At 46.4% G+C, this 25348-nt stretch overlaps 3 protein-coding genes across 3 annotated transcripts; all 3 read right to left on the bottom strand.

Annotated features, from left to right (window-relative positions):
• Positions 1-9338: 9338 nt before the first annotated feature.
• Positions 9339-10095, bottom strand: LOC136478062 (L-lactate dehydrogenase B-like). Its single transcript, XM_066476386.1, has 2 exons — positions 10081-10095; positions 9339-9704 (listed from the first exon to the last, which is right to left on the bottom strand). The coding sequence occupies exons 1-2, from the start codon at positions 10093-10095 to the stop codon at positions 9339-9341; spliced, it is 381 nt and encodes a 126-aa protein (XP_066332483.1).
• Positions 10096-10106: 11 nt separating this feature from the next.
• On the bottom strand, positions 10107-11467 carry LOC136470882 (L-lactate dehydrogenase-like). The gene has a single exon (XM_066468612.1). The coding sequence runs from the start codon at positions 11371-11373 to the stop codon at positions 10306-10308; it is 1068 nt and encodes a 355-aa protein (XP_066324709.1). The 5' UTR covers positions 11374-11467; the 3' UTR covers positions 10107-10305.
• A 12254-nt stretch (positions 11468-23721) lies between these two features.
• On the bottom strand, positions 23722-24792 carry LOC136470881 (L-lactate dehydrogenase A-like). The gene has a single exon (XM_066468611.1). The coding sequence runs from the start codon at positions 24787-24789 to the stop codon at positions 23722-23724; it is 1068 nt and encodes a 355-aa protein (XP_066324708.1). The 5' UTR covers positions 24790-24792.
• Positions 24793-25348: the final 556 nt, after the last annotated feature.

The raw sequence follows: 25348 nt of genomic DNA, 5'->3' as shown, positions 1-25348 counted from the left end.
ATCTTCACGGTCTTGGAGGCGTCATTGAGGCCAAGGCCGACCTCCTTGATTTCCTTGGACTTGGTGGAGGCATGGGGAAGCTCTAGCTCTAGAATCTCCATGGCATCGGTCAGTACTGTCTTGGCTTCGGCGACCACGCTAGCCATCTGGATGGAGAGGTCGGTGGCTTCGGCGAGAGCGAGACTCTCTGTCTCGTAGGCGTAGACGCCGAAAAGGTTGGCCCACAGAGCCAGGACTCCTACATGAGAAGGCATCTTCTACACCAGATACGCATAGTGTGGCACGGCCATGAATTTGGCCAGAGCTGGCCAGCCAAGTATGGCGTGGTAGGCGGTGTCGAAGTCAGCGACGTAGAAGTTGATATGCTCGATGCGGTAGTTGCTTGCCGTGTCGAACTGTACTAGTAGGGTGATCTCTCCAAGTGGCCTGGATGCCCTTCTAGGTACCACACCCCAGAAGGAGGAGTCCGATGGTGTGAGATCTGATGTCGTGAGGCCCAACTCCCTTAGGGCTCTAGCAAAGAGTAGGTTCAAAGCACTACCACCATCAACAAGGACTTTTCTAAATAGCAACTTCTAGACGGTTGCGTCAAGGACGAGGGGGAAACGCCCTGTATATGGTATGTCTGCCCACTGGTCGGCCCTGCTGAAGGTGATGGGGATCTCGGACCATGGGCGATAGCTGGGGTCGGTGGTAGTTTCTTCTAAAGCGACGACGAGCACTCGTCGAGCGGCAAGCTTCCATTCCCTTTGACTCTCAGTGGAGGCGAGGCCCCTGAAGATGGTGGCAACCACCTTATCGCGGTCCTGAAAAGGCGTTGTTGTTGTTCCCAGGTGGTCGGCGACCTCCTGTTCCATTGTTAGCGTCGTCATCGAGCCTCTTGTCCTGGAACTCCCTGGCTAGACCAATGCAGTCCTTCATCTTGTGTTTGGCGTTCTTGTGAAGAGGGCACGGGCCGTCGAGTATCTTTTGGTACTGCTCGTCGTAGTTACGCTTGGCACAAGGTTGATTAATGACGGCAAAGATGTGTTGTGGCCGGCGGCGGTGATTTTGGCCAGGCCTGTGTCCTCCTGTTCGATCACGGCCGCTATCGCAATGATAGCTGCGGTCGTCGAGACGGCGGTCATTGTGACGTCGGTCATCGGGGCGATCGTCATATCAGTGAGGTGGTCGCTGAGTGCCTACATCCTTGTTGAAGCGCACCTCGGCTTCCTCTGCATCGGCGTACTAGTTGGCGGTAGTTATCATTTCGCCATTACTGGTCGGCGGCTTACGGTTGAATTTGGAGCGAAGCTCGCGATGGTGGAGTCCTCGGATAAAGGCGGTGATGACTTCAGCTTCCGTGATGTTGGGGATAGAATTCCTCATCTCGGAGAAACGCCGGATGTAGCTGCGGAGGAGCTCGGATGGCTTCTGGTTAATGCGGATGAGATCATGCTTCGTGCTGGGTTGAGTACACGTGGCCATATAGTTGTCGGTGAAGACTTTCTTCAACTCTTCCCACGAGCCGATGGAGTCTGGCATAAGGCTGGTGAACCAGCTCATGGCGGGTGGCGTGAACATGACAAGGAGATAATTTGCCATAACGTTGGTGTCTCCTCCCGTGGTACGGACGACAGTGGCATAAGCCTGCAGCCACTGAGTTGGGTTCATTCTTCCTTTGTAAAGCTCGACCCCAGTGATCTTAAAACCACGGGGCCATCGAAGCATTCGGAGTGCCTTTGTGAAAGTCGGAGGCCCCTTAGGATTGTCGACACCGTAGTCTACGACGCTGTGGTCGGGGATAGGCTCGAGGGCTGAGTCTGGGTTGCCGTACTCCCTTTCGTAATCCTAGTGGCGACGTACTTCATCTTCATGGCGACCAAAGCAATGGTGCTCGATACGCCACCGCGCATCCCGGAGGTTGCTAAGATGTACTCTAGCGTCCTATTCGACCTCCTGGTCGTGTTGGCGATGGTGTTCGGCGTGATACCCCCCGGGTCCCCCTTGGAGAGGTAATGACTGGTCGACGAAATGGCTTTGACTTGGGCGGCAATTGGACCTCGGCGCAGCTGATCAATGAATCGTGCTCGTAGAGCACGAAGGTCTCTGATCCTCGCGGATCTCATTGACCTGATAGTGAGCCGCTTTAAGCATGGCAGCGATCTTGGTGAGCTCGAGCATTTGAGGGAAATGAGCGAGCTCGTTGGCGGCTACTGCCAAATTGGCGCTTGGAGTCTTGAAGACGTCATGGCCATTGACGTGGAGAAATTCCTCATTGAGGTCGTGGTAGAGCGGGAGCGGTCTTCCTTGAGAGTCAAGCCGATTATTCCGAGCAGCCTCGGCCCTTGCGATGGCTGCCTTGTTTTCTCACTGCTGCGCGCGGTTGACGTTTCGGTTCTCCCGAGCAACGCGCTCCTCCTCAGTTTCACCATTCCGAGGAGGGCTGTCGATGCTGACGTTGAAGATTGCACCACCTCGGAAGGGTGGGAGGAGAAATTGATCGGAGAAGGTTTCGGCGAGGGTCTTCGTAGAGCCCTAAGACTCAGAGCCTGGAGTTTCTTCTAGGATGGTCTGGAGGTGCGCCCCAGGGCTCTGGCCTAAGTGTAGCATGTTGACAGCTGGCGGGAGCTAGACGACGATCTGGTCAGCGAGTTTGCCCCTTAGGGCGTGCTGGTAAGTGGCGGCGGTGTTGGAGAATCCGAAGGGTAGGGCCATGGCCCTTGTAGTTTCCCGAGCACCCTCCGATAGATCTAGATCAGAGGGTGGTCGACGCTGAACCAGGGTGTCCAGTGCTGATTCGGCGACGGAGAGACAATCAGCGAGCTTCAGTCCGACCCGATCGATGGATTCGATCAGATCGTCGTTGTTGATCGGGCTCCTCTGGTAGCGAGGAAGCGGACGGTGAGTTGTTGCCGAAAGAGATCTCAGAATCACCTCTGAGATCGGATCTGCAGTTGCAGGTGCAGGGGTGGCCGGCGCAGAACTGATCTGCTCCGGCTCGAGGAGCTCTCTGACTTCGTCAGCGTTGATGACCCACGAGATGGATCCGACCGTGAAGATCTGGCCGGGCTGTGGAAGGGACGAAGAGCCTATGGAAAAAGCCATCTTGTTCGATAAGGAAACAACACGCACACCCCTACCTAGCGCACCAACTATCGACAGAATATCATCGGCAGTCCACCGAGGGGCACCCCATGATGGTAGATTTGTCGGTGGAGGTGAGCGTAATCTGGAACCGGATGGTGACACAAGGCACAGAGACAGCGATTTAAATAGGTTCGGGCCATCTGATCGACGTAATACCCTACGTCCTGTGTCTTTGGTGTATTGTATTGATCTATATGTAGATAGATCTAGATGGATCATGCCCGCTAGGGAACCCCTGCCTCTCCTTATATAGTCTGGAGGAGCAGGGTTACAAGGTAAGTATCCTATTTGGTACTATATAATGTCTTGCGGTGCACATTGAGCAGCGCTGTGCATGCCTTGATCTTGTGGGCTGGGCCACCTCTGATGGTGCGGCCCATGTCTTGGGGGCCATACCCCCATACTATCCTTGTATGTATATGTTGTTACATAAACCAGTTAGTTTTTTTCCTGAAGAGATTATGCTACCTACTGATTTGTTGAGGACTTAGTAATCATGGCCCTAAACTGTTTAAGAACTATTGGTGTTATTTGCATGTTGTCGCAACAAGTTATTCCCTCGAGTCACAGCTAAGTGACCTTTTGTGCTGTGTGCAGTCTAAGTATTTAAATATTGATCATCAACACCTCTTGACATAGTTAGATTGAATATGTGACAATGATATGAGCATATCTGTCTCGAATAGTAGTTGCATAATGTTCTGATATCTCTATACTTTGTAATTATTTCAAGCAATGGAAACTAGGAGTCAAAGGTACACGTTAATGACTGTGGACGTCTTATTTGTGACGGTAGGGAGTGTTCTGTTTGTGTAAGAGTTAGATAAGAATTTTTGCTCTTGCATAAGCAATGATGGATTCTTATCAAATGTGTACAGGTATAATCGCTATTGGTAGAGTGTCAATTGATTTTGATGGAATATATAGCATGCTTAAAAAAGGCATCTATAGATGTTTGTTCTAGAAAAAAAAGTTAAAAACAACTTTTAAAATTGGCTCGGCAGCAGCAACAAGTATGATTACAAAACCACATTGATCTCCAAATACTAAACAGTCCAATTATTGAGGTAATTTTTTATCATGTCAAGGATAAAGAACATTAAATAGATTTAGTTTGGCCATATAACTTGAATAATAACTCTTGTTCAGTGAGTTATCATTACCACTTACCACATGCCTAATTTACTTAAATGTATAGGCAACCATGGCATGGTATGTAGTGCATGTTGGTCACATGCCTGGGATTTATTGAACCTAGAAAGATTGCTATGCTTAAGTCAATCGCTACCCTGGTAATTTGCACAAAAAATATAACACAGAAGCTGAAGCTTTGAGGACCTACTATAGTCATCCGGCCTACCTTGCAAACCATGGGCAACCGACCTACTATGGTCCAATGAATGCAAACCATGGCCATCTGCTGGCACTGGAGATCGAAGAGAAGCCACCCGCCGGAGATGTGAAGATTAGAAGAATTGCTCCTTGGTCTTGGAAAGATGTCATGCTTTTATTTATGGCTATGATCATCGCTTTTCTTATTTGGAAGTTGATGTAGGCTCAGTTTCGTAGAACAGTAGGTGGACTTTGTTGTATGTGGTCAATCAAACAATGAATTTGTTCTAGGTGAACATATGCTATTATTTGACTTTGTTGTATGTGGACTTATTATTAGACTTTGCATTAAACATATTATATATATGAACATATGCTATTAGTAGTTGTCCGCGACCAAAACTAACCACGATCGTGTCACAGCCATGAGTCATCGTCGTCTATTACCCCATCGCTGAAGAACAGATCGGCAACAAGAAGCGGCTGATATCGCTGGGACGGGAGAGCCGCATGATCCGACAAACGGCGACGGTCTCAATCAGATCGGTGAGAACAAGCAGCCATGGACCCCGTCTAGCTTGCTCGATCTAGGTCAAAATGACCAAGATGGCTAGGTAACTTTGGTATCATGTGATTATGTAGCCACACACGCTAATCAATTGAGAGGGTCATAGCTTACTTGGTGTCTCTAGCAGGAGCCTCCGTCGACCAAGGAGCCAGAGGGTTTGAGTAGCAGGAAGGCCAGATCCAAGCGAGACGTGTCAAAGATTCCTGTTGGTAGGAATGCACACTAGCACATTACTGAGGTCGATGAATTCGGGGTTCCACTCTCCTCGCCTATAGCTTTGACCAAATATAAGACTATCCTCGGGTTACTTGTTAGGGACTTCATCCCAATTATGTACAAGAAGTGGATTAGGAAAGATAATGACCGGTGGAGGGTTCCTGAAAGCGAGAATGATTACATATGGGATGTCAAGATCCCAGAGTATTTCACTTTCCCAGCCGAGTATGACAGGGAGTTAGTCAAGAAAAAAGCAAAAGAAATTATGGGGACATGCTTCAAGAATTTTAAGGGGACATTGTACAAGAATTTTGTCATCTAAAATAAAGAACCAGATTTCGATGGTGGACAGTTTAGCAAGCAGATGGAATTCTGGCAGGATTTCAAGGAATACAGGTTATCCGAGGAGTACTTAGAACTGAGCAGAAAGAATAAGGAGAATTCGCAGAAAGCGACGAATCCTCATCATCTCGGTTTTCGTGGCTACGCCAAAAATATGACAGAATTTGAAGTAGAACTTCAAAAGATGGATCGCCTTGCTGAGGAAGGCGTTGAGGTTGAGAGCGTGGATTAGGAGCCTAGATAGATATTATACTATATGGGGAGAAATGTACGACACGCCGAGGATGAGAGCTTTTGCTCCTCAAATCAACCCATGAGCGAACTCATCTAGAGGATCTCCTAGGTAATTGAGGAGGTGAGGCAAGGGACTTGCACTTTTAATAGGGTGAAAGACATGCTCACCCAAGCACTCAGAACTAAGGAGCACCCTGGTCGTACTAGAGGAACTGGTGTTGTTCCTTAGAAACTAGCACTCCCTCAAGAATCTAACACTTACCGGAGCCGCTCGAAGGGTAGAGCGGAATAGGAGGTAGAGTATTTGAGGAGACTAAAAGAGATAGAAGACAGAATGGAAGCATGGATTGAGGCGACCGTTGAAGCGCGAGTCGAGCAAATTTTGCTGTTCAAGGGGTCAGTAGTACCACAAAACCCTACTCCTATAGTTTAGGGGTCGCAGCAGCTGCGGATCAACCCCGCTCGATGAAGAAGAGGTGAATGTGCCTCATCCGGTGGATGACATCACTGAACCCATCAATGTCAGGTTGTACATCCATCAGGAATGGATAAAGGACAAGGTGGCGCTCGGCCAGGCCTGGCCTACGGGAGACGGGACAATTAATGGCCGCCCAATTCCACCGGGGTGCGCTCACATCACCATTGACAGAATACTTGATAAAAAGTTTAACAAGATACCCATTGAGTACCCCGTAGCAGAAGACAGGTTGAAACTTGATCAAAATAAGTGCTCTTAAGTGGTCTGGCGCAAGTGCTTCATTAAGCTTGACCATTAATTGTCCTCTAATGATGAGGACGATTGTGAGTCTTCACCCACCCATGATGATCACTCACCGTCTCCCAACAGAGATCACTCCCCTCCTCATCCGAAGCCATCACTCCCGAGAAGACAGATGTCTCCTTCTATTCCTCCTTGTCCGACTCCATCTTCACCAGCCCCGAGAAAAGAGACTCCTCCTCCTCCTCCCCCTCCTCCTCCATCTTCATCGGTGCTGGGAAAACAAAATTCTCGTCGTCATCCTTCTCCTCCTCCACCTCAGCCCAAAATAAGATCAAGGAGATCCTCGCAGTCGCAAAAAATGTCCTTGGATTCGGTCGCTAATGCTCCCAAAGTGGACCAACAGAAAAGAAAAAGGCCGTTCAGTGGCAGCGTTACCACCATGATGAAATAAAAATTTATAGCACACATCTCGAAGGAAGATTGCGTTAGTTTCTTCAATCTCTGTGCCTCACTGCTTTCGTTTTTGTTGAAGTCCAAATTCGAAAGGCAAACACAAAATAAATATGCTACAACAAGAGACGAAGAAATACACAATAAAGATTTAAGGAACATATAGAAGTACGTCGAAGACAACCCAGGATTAACCATGGAAGAGGCCGTGACCATCTATTATGATGTACAAGGGACGACAACACTGGCAATGAAGTATAAAAGGGCAATCTTTTGGTTCCCGATGAGGAGCATAAAAATCTGACAACATATATGCGCCAGTTGCATGAATATTACATGGCTCAAGCAATAGAGACGAACGACTTTGGTTTGGAGGTTATTATCCGTTCGACACATGTTTTCCATTATCCTGAAGAAGAGAAGCTCGATGTCGAGTGGGAGTGCTTGTTTCAGCTATACCAAAAATGCTCTCTCGATGTTCAAATGTTGACGTTGTGGACTATGTAAATACCCTACACGTATGATATTACAATTAACTACTTTGTCGAGACAAATTGTTAACTTTTGAGCACTTCCCATGATTTTATGTAGGTTTATAGCAAAATTTTGCATTCTAAAAAACAAATAGGATTACATAGGCTTCTTGGACCCCTTGCGAGTCAATGAGAGGACATGTCTAGGCCTCTATGGATATGATGTGGAAGACCTAAAACAGAGATTGATTGCTGTTTTCGATGAATTCATGATGAAGAAGAAAACCTACATACTTCTAGCCTACAACTACGAGTATGTGTTCTCGGCTTTTAATTTTATGCTTCTTTTTTCATTAAGATTATTCGATAATTAGGATTCTGTGATTGTAGCAACCATTTCGTCTTCATTTGTGTCAATCTTGCCAAAAATCTGATCGAGGTGTGGGACTCGAAGAAAAAACCATTTCATCATCTGGATGTACTGGTGGCAGGGCTGAATTAGTAAGCGATCCTAATAACATATTATTTTCTAATCACACATATCATTTTCTAATGTTTCTCCCTTTAATGTTGCTCAGTGTCCGAAGAAGACATATCGGTGGGACGTCGGTCCCATTCAAGGTTGTCGAAATGGAGGGGAAGTACCTGTCATAGCCGGCGGGAAACAATGAATGCGGATTTTATGTAATGTGGGCAATGCTTCGCTACATCGGCGGGAAATCGGAAGAAGCCGATAAGTTGATGTGTATAATCCCCATTTCATTTATGTCTGTTAATAATTCAACAAAATAATTTAATTTTTCTCTTTGGATATCATCTTTTTTGAACGACGGCGTAAGAGATATAACCACCAAATGTTGTTAGACATGGAGATCGCCGCACTGCAATCGAAGCTCGCAAAATTCATCTTAGCCAAGGTATTGGAAAAAGATGGAGTATTTTCTATTGCACAATCCGTGAGGTACAAGGACCAGTATGGCCCAGAGCGGCTCGCTAGATTATTGTAAGAAGTCCGAGAAGCATTGCACAATCTGTAAAGTCCGAGAACAATTTTTTTGAGGGATCGAGATCTGGATAAGAACATTTGAACTGTAACCGTAATATTTGTAATGTTTAATATTGATGGACCTGTCGTCTACGTAGCGTATATAAAGCGAAATCTGATTCCACGAAAAAATATAAATTAAAATCAATTATAAAACAATAAAATGCGAATGGGCCATCACTGACGGCTAGCAACGAACCGACATTGTTGTCTTGCAAAACACTATCGGTTATCAACAAACCGACAGTGTTGTCTTACAAAACACTGTCGGCTTGAGCCATGAACCGACAGTGTTGTCTTGTTCAATACTGCCGGCTCGAGCCATCAACCGACAGTGTTGTCTAGATCAACACTGTCGGCTTGAGCCATGAACCGACAGTGTAGGCTTGCTCAACACTGTTGGCTTGAGCCAAGAATCGACACTCTTGAAGCAACCATCACTGTCGGTTGGGACTACAAACTGACAGTGTTGTTCAACTAGACACTGTCGGGTGGAGCCAGAAACCGACACTGTTTCTGGTATATCAGTGTCGGTTTTTAAGAACCGACAGTGATGTTAACCCCTCGTCACTGCCGGTATGCCACTGTCGGTTCAAAATCCGATAGTGATGGGGTTTTTTGAACTGACAGTGATGTACAGATCTGGGGTAGTGCTTGCTCCATGCATGATTTTACAGCACAAAATAAAAATCTTATTTGGTCGCCTATATATAATTAACAAGCGGCATTAATAATGAACTCTTCCCTTCCCTTCGTCGTCCCAAAACAAAAATATAAGATCAGATCGGCTATAGATAGAGCCTAGAGGCCGAGGAGCTGGGTGTTCTCCTAGAGCGTCTTGGTGGAGCAGCGGAGCCTCCTGGTCTCCTCGTCAGTGAGCTCCATGTCGGCGACGCCGAGTACACCGGCACGACCAAGCCTGGCGGGCAGGCTGAGGAACACCTCATGGTCGTCGGGGATGCCGTGGAAGCCTGCGGCGAGCACGGACACCGGGTGGGTGCGGCGCTGGTCGCGGAGGAGCGACGACAAGAGGTTGGCCACCGAGTAGCCGATGGCCCACGACGTGTATCCCTTGAGCCCGATGACCTCGTAGGCGCTGTCGACGACGACGCGGCGGATGCCCTCCAGCACCTCCTCGCCGAAGCTGCTGTGGCTCTCCTGCAGCGACTTGAGGGCCTGGTTTTTGTCTCTATTCTTGCAGCAGCCATTAAATCCGTTTAATAGTCATTGACAATTTGGACCCACTTGTCATTCTCAATGCTCTACCAGCTGAGCTATCACAACACAAATGGTTTCGGGGCTTGACATATAGCCCCAGAAATGAGTGCAGGAGGGAGGATTTTAGTGTCCACCCAAATAAGCTTGACATAGAGCCCTAGAAATGGGTGCGGGAGGGATGATTTGGGTGTCCACCCAAATTTGAGGGCTTTAGTAGGGGCCCTGCTGCACATCTGTTTTTGACCTAGCCACCCATATTTAGCTACGGGCTCAAGTAAAAGTTCTGCTAGAGTTGTTGTAATGCAACCGGAAAACACATAGTTTTATCAAGTTACAAGGTAGGTATACATACAAATTCAAAATACATGGTGTCAAGATTTGCTTTGAGAGCTAGCAAATGATTACATCGCACGACAGATGAAACAAATGCTTGCTCCATGCAAAATTTTACAGCACAAAATAAAAATCTTATTTGGTCGCCTATATATAATTAACAAGCGGCATTAATAATGATCTCCTCCCTTCCCTTCGTCGTCCCAAAACAAAAATATATGATAAGATCCGCTATAGATAGAGCCTAGAGGCCGAGGAGCTGAGTGTTCTCCCAGAGCGTCTTGGCGGAGCGGCGGAGCCTCCTGGTCTCCTCGTCGGTGAGCTCCATATCAGCGACGCCGAGGACGCCAGCGCGGCCGAGCCTGGCAGGCAGGCTGAGGAACACCTCGCGGTCGTCGGGGATGCCGTGGAAGCCCGCGGCGAGCACGGACACCGGGTGGATGCGGCGCTGGTCGCGGAGGAGCGACGACACGAGGTTGGCCACGGAGTAGCCGATGGCCCACGACGTGTATCCCTTGAGCCCGATGACCTCGTAGGCGCTGTCCACCACGGCGCGGCGGATGCCCTCCAGCGCCTCCTCGCCGAAGCTGCTGTGGCTCTCCTGCAGCGACTTGAGGACCGGCATCCCGGCCACGCTCAACGTCGACCACACCGCCACCGAGCTGTCGCCGTGCTCGCCCACCATGTACGCGTTCACGTCCTGCGCGTTCACGTCCAGGTGCTCGGCGAGGAGGAACCTGAACCTGGAGGAGTCCAGGTTGGTTCCCGACCCGATGACGCGGCTCACGGGGAACCCCGACAGCTTCCAGGCCACGTAGGTGAGCACGTCCACGGGGTTGGAGACGATCAGCAGGATAGAGTCGGGTGAGTGCTCCGCCAGCGCCGGCACGATCTTGCGGAACAGCGCCACGTTCCGCTGGAGGAGGTTCAGCCTCGTCTCCCCCGGGATCTGCCGCGCGCCCGCGGTCACGATGGCCAGGTCGGAGCCCCTGGTGACGGACATGTCGGTGTCGGACACCAGGCGCGTGCGCGGCAGGAACGCCGCCGCGTGCTGCAGGTCCAGCATCTCGCCGCGGAGCTTGTCCGGGAGCGCGTCCACCAGCGCGATCTCGTCGGCGAGGTCACGCGTCAGGATGGTCTGCGCGATGGCCATCCCCACGTTGCCCGCGCCGATGACCGACACCTTGGTCAGCCTCCGCCGGTGGTGCGACGTCGGCGTGGAGTCCATGCCGTCGGACACCGGGCGGAAGAAGCCCGAGGAGGCGCCGTTGGCGTCGAAGCCGAGCTCGGAGAGCGACGTGGCCTTCTTCATCTTGCTTTGCTTGTTGACGCGCTAGAGCTGCTAGTCGCCTGCTAGTTGTGGAGGGAGCAACCGGAAGTGTTTGTGGGTGTTTAGGGAGCCTTGGTCGTATGTATGGTGATCGATGCTGTATGGTGAGATGATAAGGGCTACTATTTATAAGCTGCTGCTGCTGCTACTACTACTGGCTAATTTAGCCCCCTGAAACCGAAACCAACCGGTTTCAGCTTAACTCTGCGTCTTCCTCGATCTTTCTGAAAGAAAATTGAAACCTTTTGAAAAGGAAATGCTAGATTGACTTTATATGTATATATTAGGTAGCCAAATGCAGAAACCAATGGCGTATGTGTGTTGTTCACGGCATAAACTGCAGTACCAAATGAAGCTTGAAAACAGAGGCGTTAGGCGGTTTACATTTGCATTGCATTGCATGCTTTGGTATTGTTGGACTGTAGTGTACGTAGCACTGAAGTGTAATAGCTCGTATTGTACTACTAGTACACCTAGATGATGATGAAATGACTTGTGAGCATGCATCAAGCTAAGCTATAGGTAAATGATACCACAACACATTACTATAGCAAGGTTGCAAGAATTAAGCTATGAACGTTCATATGCTAAATTACGTAGGTACGGTAGGTTATCAGCAGATAGGGGAGATGGCGTATATATATATTTCAGAAACAACTTGCATGTGCTATACATACTACTATAATAATGCTACATTCAAAATCAGGGGGCTTGTCAGGAGTAATTTGGATCCTCCAGTCCTCCACTATATGTGTGGTCACGGTCATTGCCGTCCACGCCGCTGTCTTTTTATTTAGACAAATATAAAATAATAAAATGTTAGATCACCTTTTCCAAATCAAGTGGTTGATAAGTAGCATACAAATATACAATATCACTTCTCCTATATTTAAGGTGCCTGATTTTTAAGATAATTTTAGGCAACACTCTTGTACTACCAATTAATACAAGTAAATTATCACTTTTGTGATTTGTTATTTGTCTTTGTGTCATAACATATCAAAATTTTGTCTTTGTCTGACTATAGAAATAATTGTAAATTATTAAATTGTCTTTGTACCAACATATATAAGATTTTGTCAGGTTTGTGGTTTTGTTTAACGGGTTTTTTATCCTGGGAATAAAAAATTACAGATTGCGTCTACAGAAATTGCAATGAACTAAAACTGCAATAACTAAAACTGCAATTTCAGTATAAAATATATGCAATAACCATCGCCTGAAAGAAAACTAAAATTCAGTCTCCTGAAATTTAGCAAATCCCGCATGCTGATCAAACTTTCTCAAGTTTATAGAAAATATTAACAATATTTGTATCACTAAATAAATTTATTGAAAAAATAAATTTCGTGATTTATCTAATGGTACTAATTATGTATTATAAATATTGATATTATTTATTTAGGCTTGTTTTGATGGTTGGAAAGTACTACTGGTACTCTAGAGTAGTACTTTGTATTTTTATTTTGGCAAACAATTAATTTAATATAGTAGAATAAATTAATGGAGAGAAGGGTAACTCTGTAAACCTTTCTGAAACTCATATTACTGCTACTCTATTTAACAGCGTCTGCCTGAAATGCTTAAGACATTGCGGAAAACGGTGTCCAAAAGGCAGGCAGTTAATCAGGCAAGTCTTTCTTCAAAGCTGTGCGATCCCGACAAAAGATGTGTTTGGTCATTGCCGCCCTGCAGCAACTCAAAATTGTATTGCGAAATTGTATCTATACGGTCGGAGGAGCGGTAGAATTCGTATCGGGGTAGAAATTTGTATCTGTACGGACCAAGGAGGAAGTGAAATTACTGGAGTATCTATTGTTTGTTTGATAATATCTGATAGTTACCTAATGATTTATGTATACCGGTCCCACATGTTTTGGTACTGATCCCGTGTGTTTTAGTACTTTCAGTTATTTTTTGGTGCTTTCTATTTTTTCACCGTCCGATCTGAATTAATGGACAATATTTTTTTCGAACCACCACAAAACTTGTATTATTTTACATATAATTGGTTAAAGTTAAAAGTATCGACTTCTCAGGAAATAGGAATGACGTTCTTTGGGACGGAGAGAGTACAATATATAATTACTCCCTCCATCCTGTAGTATAGTGTATTATAGCTTTTAAAATTTGTCATCAAATATAATGCATTATAGAGGATAAAAACCAATTTTGCATTAAAAACTTTACATTTATTAACCAATCACCATTAATCATGTATTGATGATAGCATCTGATTCGAAAATAAAACGATGGTACATGCGTCTTTTATGTTCTCTCTTAAAATTCATAGAATACGCTGTATCACAGGAGACACGAGTAGGTATCGTATGCGTAGATCAACCACCGGCAGGGTGTGTGTTAGTGGTACGGCGGCCGGATTCAAACTTACTACTTGGAGAAGAATTCAAGGCGTTGAAAGTAAAAAAGTAGCCGGCGGGCCGCCGAGGACCGCGCACGCTGCCGGTGCAACCATGCAAATACTGGAGGCAGCAGCCCGCCGGAATGGGAAGCTGCGAGCTGCTGCCGGTTTTGCTTTTGGTTTCCGTTCAACTCAGTGACACTAGCATGCAAAAATGGTCGCAATATTCCTTGATGTTTCTTTGGAAGCAATTAAGGAAAGACGGACTTGGCACTTGTTTGGCCATAGCAGTAGCCCGGGATACGGACGTACGAATCGGATCCTGGCTTCCTTTTCTTCCCAGCTGACGGATGATCGACCCGAGATCGCTGCATGCATCATCTTTTCCTCCTTTGCAAGCCATGCATTTTTCCAGACGCTGGGACACCGGCGTTGACAAGGGAGAGACCTGACGACCCGGCCTGAAAAAGACCACCCATCTCGATCACTTTTTCCCCTACGTTTCCACATCATCTAGATTGTTATTATATATGTATACATATATTCTTCCACTCGCTCCGATCCCTGCAGGCCTCGTCGATCGTCGTCCTAATTATATTTACTCCTAAATATCGTTGGTCCATTCCATGACTAGCTGCTGGGTCAATGCATGATACATATACGTACTTCTAGTCTAGTAAGCACTTATTCCCTTCCATGTTCTTGAAGGAGAAAGTCGTTTTGAGGTTGTCTTAAGTAAAATATTTTGAATTTTGACTACAAATAAATTCTTTTGAGCTGAGTTTGAGTTCATCTCGAAATATAGTTTTATAAAAGTATATATTGACGGTATTCTATAAATATTTTATAGCAAAAATTAGTGATCAAAGTTGCAAACAACTTTCTTTAGGGACATGGAGGGAGTAAAACGCGTGCATTCATGCATACACGGCTATTTACCTTGACAGTTACTTGGAGTTGGAGAGCAATACACTACGCCAAATTTTTACCGTAGGAACGGGGGCATTTTTACTATGGGGGCATTTGGGGTTAGGGGCGCCCCTACAGTGGACGTCCTCGGGCCCCAGCAGCCCAGCCGCCCCTACAGATGGCACTGTAGGGGCGGCTGGTAACCTGAGCCGCCCCTACAGTTGGGGTTGATCTGTAGGGGCGGCTCAATCACCGGCCGCCCCTGCAGTGCCCATTTGTCTTTTTTTAAAAATTCAAAATTTGAAAGATTCAAATTTAGTCAAATGACAAGATAACCAAAATAAAAGTTGTAGATATTGATGAGTTGAACAACTTTTGTATTCATCACTTTTACATCTGAAATCATTTATGGTTTTAAAATTTGGTTTGAACTTGTCAAATTTCAAATTTTAAAATGTGTAAAACATTGTCACATCCAAGTTTGATCAAACTTAAATGCTGAAGCATGATTTTAGAAATTTTTAGGAAAAAAAACCATCACATTTGGAGTTAGTATAAGGGAGAACAACTAGTTACAAAGTTTACCCACAGATTAAAAAGAGAAATCACACTGTTCTAGATGACCATTACATGATCATATTGAACAGTGTGATTTGTTTTTTTAATCTGTGGGTCAAATTTGTAACTAGTTTTTCTTCCTCGTACTAACTCCAAATCTGATGATTTTTTTCCTAAAATTTTCTAAAATCATTCTTTATCAATTTATTTTGTTGGTTTTGTCAATATATATATATGAAAAGTTTGAGCAATTTAAATTTTGAATTTAAAAAAAATACAACTTCAGACAAGATTTTGGTACCCCAAATGATTTCAGCTGAAAAGTGATAAATACCAAAGTTGAATAACTCATCAAGATCTACAACTTTTGTATTGGTCATTTCTTCATATGACAAAGTGATAGTGACATTGTTCACAAATGTGACACATCTCTCATATGGTTTTATAAATTATATGAGACATGTGTAAGATTAGTGAACAATGTATGCTAAAAATTTGTCAAATGAAGAAATGACCAAAATAAAAGTTGTAGATCTTAATGAGTTGAACAACTTTGGTATTCATCACTTTTTATGTTGAAATCAATTTGGGTCTCAAATTTTGGTTCGAACTTGTCGTTTTTCAAAAATTCAAATTTGAAAGGTTCAAATTTTGTCAAATGACAAGATGACTAAAATAAAAGTTGTAGATATTAATGAGTTGAACAACTTTGGTATTCATCACTTTTTATGTTGAAATCATTTTGAGTCTCAAATTTTGGTTTGAACTTGTCATTTTTTAAAATTTTAAATTTTAAAGATTCAAATTTTGTCAAATGACAAGATGACCAAAATAAAAGTTGTAGATCTTCATGACCTCTACAACTTTGGTGTTTATTAAATTTTCATTTGAGATCATTTGGTGTCTCAAAATTATTTTAGTAGTTTCGAACTAAAGCTGCTATCTCAGCTGTATCACAGTATAATTTACCTAGACAAACCGGACATGCTCCTCCGACAGGAGCCCTGTCCACGTCGGCAGAAATTTTTTCCTCCGTTGGATTTTCAAATCGATGGCCCAGATCTCTTAAATCTGATTCTCGTCCGGAGTAGCTTCCCGTCGTCCTCTCCGGCTTCTTCGAGTCCTTCGCGCTCTTATTTACCTTCTACGGCTTCTTCTCAGAATCCAGCGAAACGAACATAATATCCAGCTTCTGATTTCCCTTCTCCAAACCTCTGCTTCTCCTTCCCCTTCCTCGCTCTCTCTCGTCCGCTCCCTCCCTCTCCCTATCTCTCCCGACGCGCGGCCAGGGCGGCCACCGGCGCCAACAGCGCGGCGCTGCTGCGGTCGCCCTCGTCCTCCTCCTCCGCCTCCCCACGGCGTACCGGTCGGGCAAGTGCCGTCGGCTCACCGCGCTCCCCGGCCTCTGCCATGGCACCGCGCGTGGCCGCCAGCGGTGGCTGTCCCCGGCCACGGCGCAGCGTGACCGGGCCCTGCCGGTGGCTGCCCGCCAGCGTGCCTGCCCCCCGGCGCCGCATCCTCCTCTAGCCCGCGGGCATTCATATGCTACAGGAAACCCTAGGTCGGGAGCTCCTAGCGCCGAACCCCGCCCCTGACTCCTCTCTCTCTCTCTCTCTGCCACATCGAACCCGCCCCCGGCTCCTTTCGCTCCCTGTGGCATGTGCACCTAGCTGAGGTCCTCCTATGGCTGTAGTTTGATTTTATGCCTCTGTATTTTTTTAGATGTACCTCGATTTGTTTGTTGCAGGTTCCTGATTTGGTACACTCTGTCAAGCATGGCCAGTCGACAAGAGGTGCGTGTATTCATGCATCCTTCTTAGATACGATTCAGCATGTTCAGAACCTTTGTTACATGGCTGTTAATTTTTTTGGTGCATACTAATGCTGCTTTGGTTGTCTGCGACATTATTTGTCTGTCAACTAATGCTGCTTTCATTTCTTGGTAGTTATGCTGGTTATGACTACGTAAGTTTAATAGCAATATGATAGAATCCCTTGCAGTGCTCTTTTTTTCTTATATGTTGGTGATTTCCAACATGTAAAGGAATTTGTAAGAACCCATGGTAGGTGCAGAGAGGGATTCTTAGCTACAACCTGCTTGGAAATTGCATACAATAGTTAAGATCCTGCATTATTACCTCTAAAGAATATGATAAAATATTAAAATGCAGTTCCCAGAGGTAATTCTGCCATGGTTCTATGCAGTTCTAATTTTGTGAAATTTAGTCCATGTTAGCTTAAGTGCCATTCAAATTCCAAATTTCTGGTTAGCGGCCAAATTATGACCGCAAAATCACATCCTTTTCTGATTTTAGAGGCGATTTTGGGGTCACGTTGCCTAGCTCCCCTACCGTGGTCAACCTTCTGATTCTAAACCGAGATTTGGTTATGATCAGATGATCTTAGCATCTGCCGTTTGCTATTTTTTCCCTTCTTGAGCCTGTGATGAAAATTCCATATGCATTGCTCAATGATATGATCTGATGTTCGTTCGCTTGTGAGATACTCGGCATGGGTGTTACTTATATGATGCAATTTCTGAGGGTCAACCAGTTATCACCATGCCTTGAGGCTCCAAGTTGATGAACAAATGATGATCGTTGCTATGTTTCTGAGCCCTCTATTCGGGAAGGCCTCCCTGGGTAGCGAGTTGGTACACGTCGCCCCTAGAACTGCGATTGGTCCATGCCAGCACCGCATCATCTTCGTCTTATCTGATTGGTCCACCTCAGCAACACAGCTTCCAATACAAGCAGCCGTCCCTCTCGCCTTGCTATTGTTTCCTTCTTGAGCCTGTGATGAAAATTACATGTGCATTGCTCAATGATATGATCTGATGTTCGCTCGCTTGTGAGGTACTGGGCATGAGTGTTATGTTACTGATATCATGCAGTTTCTGAGGGTAAACCAATTAGCACCATGCCTTTTTTTGGCCATCAGTTAACACCATGCCTTGACGCTCCAAGTTGATGAACAAATGATGATTGCTATGTTTCTGAGGCCTCTAAAAATCATGTCTTCGTTTACAAAAGATTCTTATCTTCTTCACTGTGACAGGTATGGTTTAGTAGATTCTAATGAATCAAAGACCAAAGTTTTCTATCAGTTAATGAAGCCCTTCATATGCAAAGTATAACTGTCCGCTAAAGAGAGCTAAACCTTGTAGTCATTTGATCGAGCATATGGTGGGTGTCGTCCATGGCACTGTCCCTCGCAGCTAGATCCATATATGTTGTGTCGTATAGTACTAAGAGAGAGTGAGTTCCATGTAGTTGCTTAAATGCTTCTTATTGGTAGTGTTTATTTCTCTTTTGTGAAAAAGTCGCTGTAATCTTTCTCTGGTTAGTCCTTTAGACATGATCTTTGCCTCATGTCAGTATGTCACTAAGTAAACCTTGGCACAAGGATTTAGTTCAAGTGGTTGATTTTGTTAAATCCTGTCATCATCAGCTTGTTACTGCTGTCCGTCCCTGAAATTGGCTTAAGTGACGTTCTCCTTTGTTTTCATACCTTGAACCTGATTAAGTTGTTATTTGTGTATCTCGTACCAGATTTCAGGACGAGATAAGTTTTTGAAGGTCATAGAGTTTCTTCGCCGACAACTTCATCAAGATACACTAGTAGGAATATTTTTGTCAGTTCTATGAGAATTTTATCTATGACACTGGAATTTTACTGAGTTGTGGTCTGTGTTGCCAACAGTTTGTCTATATCAACAGTGCATTTTCGCCAAACCCTGATGAACTGGTAATTGACTTGTATAATGTAAGATTCTAACTTAAATGTACTTGTACCAAGCTTTACCTTGGAAATTGATATCTAATTATCTATGCATACATTTTGTTCGATATGCTATCTCCACATGTATCTGTACCACTTTGTCACAACTTGCAACATCCAAACTTGAATTTCTTTTAGTAATTGGTTTCAATATATGTTCTATGCTCTATACACAAAGTCTGGGAACTAAAAATAAAACTTGGGATATTTCTAGCTTCTATATATGTGGTGTGGTACTGTTTTTGTTGGGTTCAGAGTTTGTGCAACATGGAAGCTTTACACCTGATTCCTGAGAAAATTGATTTTATAGCACATGTAACTTATGGTAGTGTCATCTAAGTGCATCATCCGATTCTTTCATTTTTTCTGTATTCTTTCAGATTGGTGGACTACCTGGCTGTATACCTCTAAGTGCATCCAAGTTCTTCACTCCTGTGAGTATCTTGGTCTAGTGATAGCTTCAGTGTGCTTCATCTGTCATTTCTCGTTTTGCACTAAATTAGCATGAGTTAAGATTGAAGTTTGTGGTTGCACTGATATCAACAGCTTCCTGAAGGATTGTAGAAAATCTGAGATAAAATTCTATATTTCTGAGAGAATGATAGAACTGTCACAATAGTTTTTGATAAATTATTTACTCTTGTCATGTTTTTCAACATGGAAGCTAATACTTGCGCCTTCTAAAGTTTTCAACATGGTCTTGTGTTTGTGGATGTATATATGTATATTTGTGGCGGTCAGATTCGAATTTGAATTATATATATATGTGGTCAGATTTGAATTTGAATTATTTTTTTTTTTTGCTGGAAAATCCACTGTAGGGGCGGTTCTTGATTGAACCGCCCTTACAAATACACACAGCAGGGGCGGCTGGTGATACAGCCGCCCTTACAGAAGTCCACTACAGGGGCGGCTGATATTACCAGCCGCCCCTACAGAGGACACTGTAGGGGCGGCTGAAAACACCAGCCGCCCCTACAGAGGGCACTGCAGGGACGGTCAGAAAACCGCCTCTACAGAGACACCCTCTATAGGAACACCCTGGGAGGGGTGGCTGGCGCAGCCGCCCCTATAGAGGCTCTAGAGCCGCCCCTACAGTTAATTTCTGTAGTAGTGATAACAATACAACATAGATGCATGTCGTCAATTGTCATATGGATGCTGTCTTTCGTCGACAAAAAATTGTCATGCATGCACATCTAGACGCGCTGCACGTTCAATTCCTGCATTCCATGAATATGATGTGTCTTTCATAACCTATCCGTCACTACCGGCCACTCTAAAAACATGATATGCCCCTCAATTTCTCCCGAAAAAAAAAGCTGCTGCTCCAACCCCTATGTATATATGCAAGTCCTACGACTCTAGCAGTTTCAGAAGCTATTTGAAGTCTTTTTTTAGCAAACAAGATAAAATAAAACAGATCCTTGAGTGAACTTGTGAAAATCCGCTCTTACAAGGGTGGGACTTGATGAGATGAAAATACAGCTTCTCTCAGCTCCATGTCATAGATTTACTATGAGAAGCTGTTTTACCAAATATTTTAGAGACAACTAAGAATTTCATATGTCTTTAGAAATGAATTTTTAGAGGCGGTTAACAACTTGGTTCGTCTCTAAATAGGTACAACATAGTAAAATTTATAACTTTTTCAAATCAAGTTGACTAAATACAAACTTCATAACAAAGTTGTAGTACTCGAATAGATCTGCACCTTTGTTGTTGACGACTTTTTTTTTATTTAAAACCATTTAATGCCCGTAATTTGAATTTCAACATTTTAATTTGTTTCAAATGACCTTGGATGGAGAAATGACTTAAATCAAAGTCATAGTACTCGAAGAGATTTGCAACTTTATAGTTGGCTACTTTTCTTATTTCAACTCATTTAGTACCTAGAATTACCTTTTTGAGGAAACAACCTAGAATTACCTAGAAATTATGTTTCAACGTTTAATTTTTTTAAAGTACCTTGGATGGAAATACGACCTAAACCAAAGTTGTAGTACTCGAAGAGATCTAATACTTTTCAATTCAATTTCGTTCATTTGAAATCATCTATGGTCTGAAATATGTATCACAATATTTATGAAATTGAATACAGAATAAATGTATTCGTCACATAATCACAAGTGTCTTTGTGGCATAGTGGTAACAAGGAAGCAACAAGAGAGGCTTAAGGTTGTGAGTTTGATCCCATGGCCCCATGCACACATATTTCAACGTGAAAAATCTTGTGAGCCGTGACTTGCAATTTTTTTTAAAAAAATACTATGTTTTTGCCTAGATTTATAAATTCTAGAAAATATTTTATAGAGATGGCTCGAATTCAGGATGCCTCTACAAATCAATCTCTAGAGGCGGGCTAGGATTCGGTTTGTCTTTAGAAATCGATTTCTAAAGGCGAGTATTTAGATTCAGGGTGCCTTTCGCTGGGCTCCCAAACCCGTTCTGGATTCTCAAAAAAAGCCAACCAATTGGCACCGACCAGTGCTGTGGGCTGTGGCTTTCAACAAAACAGCTTTCAAGTAGTTGAAAACCCACAAGTACTCCCGAGTTGCTTTCACTAGTTGTGGGAGCGAGACGTTTATTAAAATTTCCTGCTGTCGGGGACCAATACTAGGGTACCCGAAGAGGAGGAGCTAATAACCATCAACGTTAATTCATCCGAGCGGTCAAGAGCGCGACTACAGCTCTTGCCGACCCCCAGGTACGAAAGCTCCGCCTCGCCCCGGCCTCTGAGGGCCGGCTCCGCCTCGCCCGACCTCCGAGGGTTGGCTCCGTCTCGCCCGACCTTTGAGGGTAGGACTCCACCTCGCCCGACCCTTGGGTCCACGCTCCGCCTCGCCCGACCCCTGAGGGCGGACTCCGCCTTGCCCGACCTCTTGGGGCGAGCTCCGTCTCGCCCGACACCAAGGCTGCGGGCTCCGCCTCGCCCGACCCTTGGGTTTGCGCTCCGCCTCGCCCGACCCCAGGGCTGGAGGCTCCGTCTTGCCCGACGGAGACCCATACCGCCACCAACCACTTTAGGTCCAAATGTATGGGCCTGGGTCAAAGCTCTAACGCCATGGAAGTGACTAGCGCGCCTCGATGTAGCCCGCGACCCACGACGGGCCATACCTGAGGGTTCACATCAGGAACAGCGTCGGGCATACCGATGCTGTTCTGCCTAAACTCCGTACGAAACACTGACAGATGCGTCAGTTCACCATGACATCCGCTAGGACGGAGTGGAGCGCCATGACCGACAGACAACACCTGCACATGGTGCCAGTGACAGATAGGGCCACGACGAGAAGCTGCCCCCGTTGATGTCGGTGGGGCCCACATAAAGGAGAAGAATGACCCGGCGATCCTGAAGGACTTCTTCCTCTCATTCTCTTCTCTTCCTCCACTGTAATCCGTGCTTTCCCTTGGCCTATAAAAGGGAAAGCAGGGCATCCCACAAAGGACATCCCATCCGAACTCGACTCGACTCAACTCGAATCGGAACTCACCGCAACACACCACCAGAGACTTGGGACCAGTCCCTCTCTCGATCATTTGTAACCCCTACTACGAACTTTCAGTGCTAGTAATATGAGCAGCAGCAACGAACTAGATATAGGGACATTCTGCCCAAACTAGTATAAACCATCCGACACCTGCCTACCACTGGTTATGAGCATACCAGTTCTTTTCTCGAATCGAGTGAGCGTGAGCTCCTTCTATGCCCCTGTCCTCTCCTCGTCCATCGTCCTCCGCCCGCCCTGGGGCTAGGGTTCTAGGTCGGCATGCGCCGGAGGCTACCTACGGCTTCCCTCTACCCCCTCATCACGTCCTCGACTACCAGAGGAGGCCCATGACTCCCTTCTCCATTCACGGCTCTGCCTCCACATGCTAGAGTTCCAGGGCGGCAACTGGGTTTCTCTTGCTGACGGTCGACCGTTGCTTCCCTCTGTCCACTCCTCTCGTCCCGATTGTGGGAGGAGGCCCACAACTCCCTCCTTTGCTCGTGGCTCCTTCCCCGTAGGCTAGGGTTCCAGGCCAGCGATCGGGATTCCCTTGTCAGTGGCCGTCGGGGCTGGCCGCGGCTCCCCTATGCCCCTCGTCTCGTCCCTGCCTATGGGAGGAGGCCCTCGACCTATGGCTGCCCTCTCCATTTGCGGCTCCCTCTCCTCTGCTCTCCGGCCGCGATGGATGAGCTCCTGACAGCAGGGAGACCCTAGCAGACGACTCATGGTCTCTCCCTGTGCGGATCGACAATGGCCTAAGGAAGAGGATAACTGATCCTTCCTTGCAAAAAAGAAATTGAGGATAATGTTACCGTCAATGTGTCAGGATGAAATTGGAGCAAGTGGTGAATCATATCTTTACCAACGCATATCAGTGGCGATGTAGTCTTATGATTGAATGTCACTAGAGTATGCTCAGAATATTTTTGATCTTAAGCTGTGTGCTCACTTAGAGGCTGAGACTGGGAGGTTGTTCCAAGGCCGTGTATCAACTCGATGTAATGATCTTGGGATGAAATAAAATCTTCCCTTTTCAAAAAAAAAATGTCACGATGAACCAAACCAAATATAGAATTAATACTAACTATATTGCAACTAGAAAACACATAGTTTTATCGATACTATTGAACACTGGTTGAAGTGTGGTCGCATTACAGTGATTAATGGTTTAAGATGGCAACACAATGACATGGAACGACGGAACGCGAATGAATGTTATGCATGAGATCAGAGGCCGAGGAGCTGGGTGTTCTCCCAGAGCGTCTTGGCGGAGCGGCGGAGCCTCCTGGTCTCCTCGTCGGTGAGCTCCATGTCGGCGACGCCGAGTACACCGGCACGACCGAGCCTGGCCGGCAGGCTGAGGAACACCTCATGGTCGTCGGGGATGCCGTGGAAGCCCGCGGCGAGCACGGACACCGGGTGGATGCGGTGCTGGTCGCGGAGGAGCGACGACACGAGGTTGGCCACCGAGTAGCCGATGGCCCACGACGTGTATCCCTTGAGCCCGATGACCTCGTAGGCGCTGTCGACGACGGCGCGGCGGATGCCCTCCAGCGCCTCCTCGCCGAAGCTGCTGTGGCTCTCCTGCAGCGACTTGAGGACCGGCATCCCGGCCACGCTCAGCGTCGACCACACCGCCACCGAGCTGTCGCCGTGCTCGCCCACCATGTACGCGTTCACGTCCTGCGCGTTCACGTCCAGGTGCTCGGCGAGGAGGAACCTGAACCTGGAGGAGTCCAGGTTGGTTCCCGACCCGATGACGCGGCTCACGGGGAACCCCGACAGCTTCCAGGCCACGTAGGTGAGCACGTCCACGGGGTTGGAGACGATCAGCAGGATAGCGTCGGGTGAGTGCTCCGCCAGCGCTGGCACGATCTTGCGGAACAGCGCCACGTTCCGCTGGAGGAGGTTCAGCCTCGTCTCCCCCGGGATCTGCCGCGCGCCCGCGGTCACGATGGCCAGGTCGGAGCCCCTGGTGACGGACATGTCGATGTCGGACACCAGGCGCGTGCGCGGCAGGAACGCCGCCGCGTGCTGCAGGTCCAGCATCTCCCCGCGGAGCTTGTCCGGGAGCGCGTCCACCAGCGCGATCTCGTCGGCGAGGTCACGCGTCAGGATGGTCTGCGCGATGGCCATCCCCACGTTGCCCGCGCCGATGACCGACACCTTGGTCAGCCTCCGCCGGTGGTGCGACGTCGGCGTGGAGTCCATGCCGTCGGACACCGGGCGGAAGAAGCCCGAGGAGGCGCCGTTGGCGTCGAAGCCGAGCTCGGAGAGCGACGTGGCCTTCTTCATCTTGCTTACTTGCCTGCTGAGGCACTGCTGCTGCGACGTACTAGTTGGAGCAGCGGGAAGTGTTTGTGGGCGAGAGGGAGCTTTGGTTATTGGCTACTTCTACTTGCGGAGCTACACGTGTTTGGGGGCGAGATATGATCGACGCTGTACGGTGAGATGATAAGGGCTGCTATTTGTAAGCTACTACTACTAATTAACTAAGCCCCCCTGAAACCGAAACCAGCCAGTTTCAGCTTAACTCTGCTTCTTCTTGGTCCATCTACGACTACTAGAGGTTCGGGTGTTCCAAGGACGTCTGTCACTCGAGTGTCAGGTCTCCTTAAAACACGCGATTCCAACGAACAACAATAATCGAGTGTGGGATCCCATCCAAACACTCGATTTCTATGACCACTCGATCAAGATCTATTGATTACAAATAAAATATATCAAATAAATGTTAAAATTATAATAAATTTTTTTTCCAGATAATTACTATAAAGTGCAAATTGGAAGAAATTCAAAGAAAAACAAATAAACATACAAACAACAAATAAAAAATGGAAAAAAATAATAAACG

Source organism: Miscanthus floridulus, chromosome 8 (genome assembly GCF_019320115.1).
Source record: "Miscanthus floridulus cultivar M001 chromosome 8, ASM1932011v1, whole genome shotgun sequence".
In the NCBI taxonomy this organism is placed as follows: Eukaryota; Viridiplantae; Streptophyta; class Magnoliopsida; order Poales; family Poaceae; genus Miscanthus; species Miscanthus floridulus.
The sequence above is the reverse complement of the archived record's forward strand: the minus strand, read 5'-3'. Positions and strand labels throughout refer to the sequence as shown.

Excerpts from the sequence above, each read along its gene's own strand:
- LOC136470882 (XM_066468612.1), bottom strand. The coding sequence starts at position 11,373 with ATGAAGAAGGCCACGTCGCTCTCCGAGCTCGGCTTCGACGCCAACGGC.
- LOC136470881 (XM_066468611.1), bottom strand. The coding sequence starts at position 24,789 with ATGAAGAAGGCCACGTCGCTCTCCGAGCTCGGCTTCGACGCCAACGGC.